We start from the raw sequence: 8503 nt of genomic DNA on the forward strand, positions 1-8503 counted from the left end.
GTTTCACAGTATAACGCTTATACTTAGACATGCATGGCTTAATCTTTGAGACAAGCATATGACTACTGGCAGGATCAACCAGGTATCTATCCTTTCGACACGACAACGACGAATATATCAACCGGTCGAAACCGATCAATACAATCGACGCGACGCGCCACAATTAGCCTCCCGGCCAAAAGTGATTGAAAGTTTGATTAGAAAATCAGACGTCTCACGAACACACACAAGGCTCCCGCCTCATGTGCGAACGCGATTGAAACGCCCTCACGTAGGTCCTACAGAAGGTCCTCCTGATGACAACCAACGCACTCGAAACATTCCATACAGATCATCACAATCACATGGCGTTTCGCGCAGGCTGCACCGTCACGCAAGCCACTCGCCACCGAGCTCGGTGTGAATAGTGAAAACAAACACACACATGCTCAAGGTTTCGAGGGTTCTTGCAATAATAAAGTAATACGTTTAGCCAACGGCTATCGGTACAAGCTTCTTTTCCGCGCATCCATCGTGAAACACGAAGAATGCCGCAGGCTCGTATGCAGAGCCGCAGTTTGCATTTCGACCGATCGGGGCTGTGCGAGCGCGCCGCCGACGCATTCGTCAGCTGCGCGCCTCGCCGCGCCGGGTCGTCCTGCCACTCATCCAGGTACTCAGCCCATCGCCGATTGGGAAACAACCGACCCGGAACCATAGCCCGTGGGTACGATGACCGGAGGGCTTTTCGCTGGGTGGGAGGTGCGAACTTGCGTTCACACTTCCTTACAGATGTCCAGGGACGCACGACATGTCGGTACGTATATTTGGCGTATGCGGTGTCATATGCGTGGTGTATATTGATGACGAGTGGTCGTGTGTGTGATTTGGACCGGGTGTGGATGCATGGTGCGCGACGTGATTTTCGCGCATAATATAGACTGTTTGCACACACACCACGACAGCGCCCCAACACCTCCATGCCGCCCACGCCCGCGCGCGCACGTCTGCGGAGTCCCCCGCCCACGAGTCATAAACCGCCAAATCCGGACAAAGGACGCGCCGACCACGCGCGCCACAACCGCGCCACGACCGCGCACGCGCGGTACATACGATCGAAAAACCTTCGCAAGGAGCATACCGCCGCCTCGCCGCCGCGAACGACCAAACGCGCGCGGCCCCGCGCGCATTCGCACACACACAAAGGATGCCATTCTTGGACGCACGCGGTTTATCTCAAGGTTGCCATGTTTTCACACGTACTGTGTCCACGTATTGATCCACTATTCAAATATTCCGTCGATAAATACAATTTCTCAAGGTTGCCATGTTTTTCGACGTACACAGTGTCCATTCGCACCATGAAGAAATCACACGTCCACGACCCGTGCGCGCGACCGCCATGGACCTACGCCACCGGTCGTCCCTTTCGATCGCCCCGGTCGCGACGCCCGCGTCCACCGGTCGCGACGCCCGCGTCCACCGGTCGCGACGTCGTCGACGCCGAGGACGGGGCGTCGGTCAAACGCGCGGATCTCTTTGACTTTCGCGTCGGCATCTCGCGCCGCGCGCGACCGAACATGACGACGATCGCGCGCGCGAGCGCGGTGCGCGCGCCGGCCGCGGCGGCGGCGCTGCTGTCGCTCCTGGACGAACCCCGCGCGGAGCTTCGCGCGCACGCGCTGCGACGACTGCGAGATGTCGTCGACGACGAGTGGTCGAGCGTCGCGTCGAGCGTGAGCGCGATCGAGGCGCTGTACGAGGACGAGACGTTCGAGGGGCGGGAGGATGCGGCGATGTTGGCGAGCAAGGTGGGTGGAATGCGAGAGAAGACGCGGGTGGACGCGCGATCGGGGATGGGATCGCGCGCGCGCGAGACGGAGGAAGGGCGATCGACGCGCGGGAGGAGAGGGTGGAGAGGGTGGAGTGGGAACGATGCGCGCGTGATCTTGGGCGAAAGGCGGTGACTGACGGGAGCGATCGTGCGCGTGAGGGGTAGGTTTTTTATCACTTGGGGGAGCTGAATGACGCGTTGCACTACGCGCTGCGCGCCGGGGAGAAATTTGACGTGAACGAGCAGAGTGATTTCGCGCAAACGCTCGCGGCGACGGCGATCGATCAGTACGTTGAGAAGAGGCAGGCGCTGACGATGGAGGAGGCGCTGGGAGACGCGAAGAAGGATGGGATCGATGAAAAGCTCGTGGTGGTGGTGGAGCGCATGTTTGAGTGGTGCCTCAGCGACGGGCAGTACTTCCAAGCGATCGGCATCGCGCTCGAGAGCAAGCGATTAGATAAGTTCGAAGAGGCGGTCGCGCGATCGAGCTCGGTTTCAGACTGCTTGTCGTACTCCATGAAGGTGTGTACGAGCCTGGTGTCCGTTCGAGGCTTCAGACAACACGTCTTGCGCCTCCTCGCGAAGATGTACGCTTCCCTGAGCGAGCCCAATTTTCTAAGCATGTGCCAGTGCTTGATGTTGCTTGAAGATGCGGATGGAATCGCGGAAGTGTTGAGCAAATTGATCGCAGGAGAGGAATCGGAGCAACTGTTGGCGTATCAGATAGCGTTCGCTCTGTTTGAGAATGACATTCAACCGTTCCTGAACCGCTTGAATGAAGTAGTCACGGAGAAGGCAATGAGCGCCGACGAACAAGCCGACGGTGGTTCTCCGATTTCCAAGCTGCGTAGCATCTTGAGCGGTGAGCGTCCGTTGGCGCTGTATCTAGAGTTTTTGCACTCGCACAACCACGCTGACTTGTTGCTTTTGAAAAAGGTGAAAGCCGCGGTGGAGACACGAAATTCCGTGTGCCACTCGGCCACGGTTCTGGCGAACGCGTTGATGCACGCAGGAACCACGTGTGATAAGTTTTTACGTGAAAATTTAGATTGGTTGGCTAGAGCGACGAATTGGGCTAGATTCAGCGCCACCGCCGGGGTGGGCGTTATTCACCGCGGACGCACCAAGGACTCTCGGCAGCTACTCTCGCAGCTTCTTCCAGCCCCGAGTCCGTACACGCTCGGTGGAGCGTTATATGCGATGGGTCTAATTCACACCGGTCAGCCAGGAGACGCGCTCCCTTTCCTCCTCGAACGTGCTCGCGGTAACAACAACGAGGTGATCCAACATGGCGCCTGCCTTGGCTTGGGGCTCGCTGCGGTGGGCACAGGGAACGCGCAGGTAGACGATGAGATGTTCCGTATTTTGCGTACCGACAGTGCGGTTGCGGGCGAAGCCGCCGGTATCGGTCTCGGCTTGCTGTACGCCGGTTCTTGCACGCCGCGCGCGAAGGAAATTCATCAGTACTGTGGAAAGACGAGCCACGGGAAGATTGTTCGAGGTTGCTCGCTCGGCATGGCGCTCACTGTGTACGGCCGAGAAGAGGATGGGGATGATTTGATCGAAGCCATGATTCACGATGGAGACAAGATCATGAGATACGGTGGTTGCCTCGCCATTGCATCAGCGTACGCGGGGACTGGGAACAACAATGCGCTTCGCAAGCTGCTGCACATGGCGGTCTCCGACGTGTCGGATGACGTCCGTCGCTCCGCGTGCATGTCGCTCGGTTTCGTCTTGATGTCCACTCCAGAGCAATGTCCGCGAGTTGTTGCTCTCCTGGCTGAGTCGTACAATCCGCACGTACGATATGGTGCCGCCATGGCGGTCGGCGTCGCGTGCGCTGGCACTGGCATGCCAGAGGCGATTGCGCTTCTCGAGCCGATGATGAACGACCCGGTGGACTTCGTCCAGCAAGGTGCGCTCATCGCCACAGCGTTCGTTCGCATACAGCAGAGCGAAAAGCAGCTCGAGCCGTTCCGCAAGAAGGTGCTAGGTCACATTCAAGACTCACACGAGACGACCATGTGCAAGATGGGCGCAATCATGGCGCAGGGGATCTTGGACGCAGGCGGTCGAAACGTCACCGTGGGCTTGCGCTCCAAGACAGGTCGACCGAGGATGACATCGGTGCTTGGTATGATGGTTTTCACTCAGTACTGGTTCTGGTATCCCCTCTCTTACTTCTTATCCCTCGTGTTCGTCCCCACCGCGTTCATCGCCGTGGACGGTACGCTCAACATGCCGCACTGCTCGGTGACGTCGCACTGTAAGCCATCGACGTTCGCCTATGCGGCCGCGACGACCGAAGATGACAAAAAGGACGACGGAAAGGTCGTCAAGGCTGTTCTCAGTACGACCGCAAAGGCGAAAGCAAAGGCAGACAAGAAGAAGGCGGAGGCGGAGGGCACCGAGGGCATGGAGGTGGACACGGCTGTGAAGAGTGAAGACAAGCCCGCGGGTGAGGACGCGATGGACGTGGAGACCACCGAGGCAAAGAAGGAAGGAGGCGAAGACGAGAAGAAGATAGACCTCCCGGAACCGAGCTCGGAGGAGCTCACAAACCCGAGCCGCGTGACTCCGGCGCAAGAAAAGTATGTGCGATTCGACCAAGGCAGCCGCTTTGTCCCGATCGCGGTCTCCGCGTCCAAGTGCCACACCAGAAGCTTCATCGTCCTTCGCGACACCGATGTGGGAGAAGAGATCGCATACGTCGACGCGCAATTCAAACCCGTGGAACCACCTGCTGCGCCCGCCGCGGCGGATGACGACGAGCCCGCACCTCCAGAGGACTTCGAGTTTGATCCAGACGCCGAGGATCGCGGGTTTTAGGATCACCTCGCGGAATCATTAGACGATCGATTTTCATGAGATTCATGCCAACGCCGTGTACGCCCGCGCCCGCGTGCGACGTCTCAGGCGCCCCCGGGGCCGCCCCGCCTCCGCCGCGAATCGAAGCCGCACACGCGCCTCGCAACTGCACACCCCGCCGCGCGCGCCGTCTCGGTCGACGCACATCGACGCGCGCAAGCCCTCCGTTGGCCGTCACGTGCGCTTCTAAGCGCGCTCGATCGCGACGAGAGCGAGCATAGCGACGACGAACGCGAGATCCATTCGGTGTTGACACCATCTCGCAACGACTTTCGGTTGAAAACTCTCAAAAGAAATGCTTCCGACCACGAGCTCGGACGCCGCGGAGTCTCGGGGATCGCACCGCCGAGCGTCGTACGCCGAGCGGTACCGGGTATACGTCGCCGCGGCGGCGAAGAGCGCGCAGACGGGGCACTATCTCCGACGCGCGTTTCGCTGGCGGCAAATGGACGTTGAGTATTCGTTATGGCAGGCGGCGGCGATGTGCGTGAACCCGAAGGCGGTGTACAGACACACGACGTATCGGAAGCAGACGAAGAATCACTGGGCGCGGGACGATCCGACGTTCGTCGTGCTGTCGTGCGTAGCGGTCGGTTTGGCGGCGATCGGGTGGTGCGCGGCGTACGGAGACGGCGGGACGAGCGGGAGTGCGAGGGTCGTCGCGCGGTGCGTGATCGGGGATTATTTGGGTGTGGGGGCGGTGTTAGCGACGGTTTCGTGGCATCTGGCGAACACGCATCTTCGAACGAAGCTTCCGGGTGGGCACTCGCACGCGGTGGAGCAGCGGGTGGAGTGGCTGTACGCGTTCGACGTGCACTGCAACGCCTTTGTACCGACGTACGTCCTGCTCTACGTCGTTCAGCTCACGCTTAGTCCACTGCTTCGTGCCGAAGGGCGGCTCGCGAGTGCGCTGAGCTGCGCGTTGTACGCCGTGGCGTTGGTCTATCACAACTACTGCGCCTTCATTGGGTACAACGCGCTGCCGTTTCTGGAGAACACTGAGTTCTTCCTCTACCCAGCAGCCGCCGCTCTCATCGCCGCTCCCATCGCCGCCCTCATCGCCTTCAATCCCACTCGTTTCGTTCTCTCAATCTACTTCGCTCACTCGTCGTGAGCGGTCACCGTTCCCGTCCAAGGCGCTCCGGCGTCCGACGCGCGCGCGTTCCCGCCAAATTCGCCGAGTGATTTAGATTTTGAATTTGATCGTCACCTCTCCCCACTTTGTGACGCCTCACCGCGACCGCGATGGCTCGAAAACCGCGCACGAAGGCGACGGGGTCCACCGCCCCCTCCGAGCCCGCCGTACCTCCGTCGACGCGCACGGAGACGCCGCAGAGCCGCTCGCTCGCCCCCGCGCTCATCGCTCTGGCGCTCGAGCTCGAGCGAGCGGACGACCATCTGGCGCTCATCAAAGTCCTCGAGACGCTCATCGCGAACGCGAACGCGAAGACGCGGGCGAAGTGCTTGCCCTCCACGGAGGCCCGAGCGCGGATTAAGCTGGCGAGCGTGCTCATGGAGTGGACGGATAATTGCGCGCGGGCGAAGACGCACCTGGAGGCGGCGCAGGTGCTGTTGCGACCGCTGAAAGCGTGCGAGGAGTTAAGAGTGCACGGATTGAGCTTGTTGGGACGGTGCTACAAGATGATGGGAGGAGAGTATCGACGACAGCGATTTGCGGCGACGCAGAGGGGATTGCAGGCGGCGATCGGGATGCGAGAGCGCCTGCCGGAGGATCCGACGTGGACGATGTGGACGTTTCACTATTACCTGGAGCACGCGGACGCGTGCGCGGCGGAGGAGGATTGGTCGACGTGTGAGAGTTACTTGAACGCTGGTCTGAGAGAGGTTCAGAAGATACACGGCGATAAGGGATCGAAGATGGAGGTTTTGTTCACTATGGCGCAGTTGCAGCGGGCGCTCATGCAGCGGGCGAGCGGGAGCGAGAGCTCGCACGTGTTCGAAGCCGCAAAGGCGGCGGACGAAGCGATGGCGAAGATGCTCGCTGAAAATGAGGCTCCAGAAGACACCGCGAGATTGCGTTTTCACTACGCGTTGATTCGTACGCTCGGAAAGCTCATGGAGGGAGATCCAGAAGCGGCAAAGAACTATCCGAGCAAGCTCAAACTGTTGATCAACGAGGTGAAGTACTCGAACGACACGGCGTACAAGTGGCTTCCCGACTCCGCCACGTTTGCGCTAGCGAGATATCTTTCTGCCGAGGTTTTGCGTCCGAGAGGTGACTTGACGACGGCCATGCTGCACCTCAACGCGGCAAAGGATTTCGTGGACACTGCGCTCTTTGAGCTCGGCGTCTTACCTCAGGGCGGCGAAGCACCCGTCGTGAAGACGGAAGAGGGGGTGATCGAAGGGAACAACGATGGTGACGGTGAGAGCGAGCGGTTGTGGGTGACGTGTGACAAAGAGATGCAATTCCGGGTCGGTCAGGACGCGCGACCGTACTTGCACCTCAGGGTGCTCATTCTCGAGTCGATTGCCTCGATTGCGCTCACGTCGACGAAGTACGACGTGGCTTTCGACGTCGCGTGCCAGCTCATGGACATGCTTGAAACGTATCCGCAAACGCTGAGTCTCATGGCATCTCACGTTGAAATGGTGATGGCTCACTGCTTGCACGCTACTGGCAAGTATAAGGAGGCGAGCTCGCACTTTGCGCGCGCTGCGTCATTGGCGAGCACGCCGAGCTGGCGCGATGTCGCCACGATGTGCTCCGCGCTCTCCATTCTATGCGAAGACGATAACGACGGAGCGAGTCGGGCGCTCGAGCTGGTCGGGCCGATCATTCGAAAGCACAAGGATAAGGACAAAAAGGAGGGTCAGACGTCGCTCGTGAATCAAACGCTCGCCCTCTTCACCAGCGGATGCGCCCTACACCGGCAAGGCCAAATGGGAGACGCGAAGAATCAACTCGGGCGCGCGCTCAAGAAGACGTTCGAGCAAGAAGGAAACCAACAGATGATCGCCTCGTGCCTGTATTTCATCTCGTGCATCGCACTGGAGAACGACCAAGCCAAGCAGGCGGAGTTGGACATGGCGGAGAGCGCGTTTTCGCTCGCAAAACGTCAAGAGGATCTGCCCATGCAAGTTGTCTCGCTCGGTTCGATGAATCGCATCAAAGCCGTGATGAGCGAGTCCGAACACGGCACTAACGTCGTCTCGAGTCGTCAACAAAAATACCTCGACTACGAAGAGCGTAAGAAGAAGCAACTCGACGATTACACGCGAGAGCTCTCGACCAACGAGCAATTCGCCGCCTTTGAGAAGCGCATCACGGAAGGCGTCAAGGCGTGAACGAACGATGGGTCCATCTTAGAAATTACACACAATGTACACTCACGATCTAGACATGAAACACGACGCGAACGAAACGATATTCCGCCGCCGCCGCGCGCGCGCCGCGCGCCGCTCACAGAAAGACCCGCACGCACGACGACTTTGTCACCTTTTTCCGACACGTCGGACACTGCGAGCTGTGCCGTAGCGCCGCCTGCAAACACCGCGCACAAAACACGTGCCCACACCTCGTCGTCGTCGGCAGCACGTACGCGTCCAGGCACACCGCGCACGTCCCCCGTCCCCCGCTCGCGTTCGCGTCTCTCCCCCCCCCCGCCCCCGTCCCCGCACGCACCCGCACCCGCGCGCGCCGACCCCTCGTCCCACCCCGCGCGCTTCCCGACGTCATCGCCGTCTTCTCTCGCACGATCACCACGTCCGCGCGCGCGTCCGGGCGCGACCGCGCGCGCGGTTTTCCCATCGCCTCGGTCGTCCCCGTCGCGGGCGATTCTCGTTCGTCCCTTCGCG

At 60.1% G+C, this 8503-nt stretch overlaps 4 protein-coding genes across 4 annotated transcripts; 3 read left to right on the plus strand and 1 right to left on the minus strand.

The window, feature by feature from the left end:
* Positions 1–959: 959 nt before the first annotated feature.
* Positions 960–4645, plus strand: OT_ostta12g00800 (26S proteasome regulatory complex, non-ATPase subcomplex, Rpn2/Psmd1 subunit; the record flags this gene model as incomplete). The annotated part of the gene is made up of 2 exons (XM_022982821.1): positions 960–1790; positions 1979–4645. The coding sequence occupies 2 exons, from the start codon at positions 960–962 to the stop codon at positions 4643–4645; spliced, it is 3498 nt and encodes a 1165-aa protein (XP_022840046.1).
* A 334-nt stretch (positions 4646–4979) lies between these two features.
* OT_ostta12g00810 (UNC-50) lies at positions 4980–5798 on the plus strand (the record flags this gene model as incomplete). Its single annotated transcript, XM_003082185.1, has 1 exon — positions 4980–5798. The coding sequence occupies one exon, from the start codon at positions 4980–4982 to the stop codon at positions 5796–5798; it is 819 nt and encodes a 272-aa protein (XP_003082233.1).
* A 131-nt stretch (positions 5799–5929) lies between these two features.
* Positions 5930–7993, plus strand: OT_ostta12g00820 (Cohesin loading factor; the record flags this gene model as incomplete). The annotated part of the gene is made up of 1 exon (XM_003082186.1): positions 5930–7993. One exon carries the CDS (start codon positions 5930–5932, stop codon positions 7991–7993), a length of 2064 nt encoding a protein of 687 aa, XP_003082234.1.
* Positions 7994–8108: 115 nt separating this feature from the next.
* OT_ostta12g00830 (Zinc finger, RING/FYVE/PHD-type) lies at positions 8109–8384 on the minus strand (the record flags this gene model as incomplete). The annotated part of the gene is made up of 1 exon (XM_003082187.1): positions 8109–8384. One exon carries the CDS (start codon positions 8382–8384, stop codon positions 8109–8111), a length of 276 nt encoding a protein of 91 aa, XP_003082235.1.
* Between the last annotated feature and the right edge of the window lie 119 nt (positions 8385–8503).

The sequence above is a fragment of the Ostreococcus tauri genome, assembly GCF_000214015.3.
Source record: "Ostreococcus tauri WGS project CAID00000000 data, contig chromosome 12, whole genome shotgun sequence".
In the NCBI taxonomy this organism is placed as follows: Eukaryota; Viridiplantae; Chlorophyta; class Mamiellophyceae; order Mamiellales; family Bathycoccaceae; genus Ostreococcus; species Ostreococcus tauri.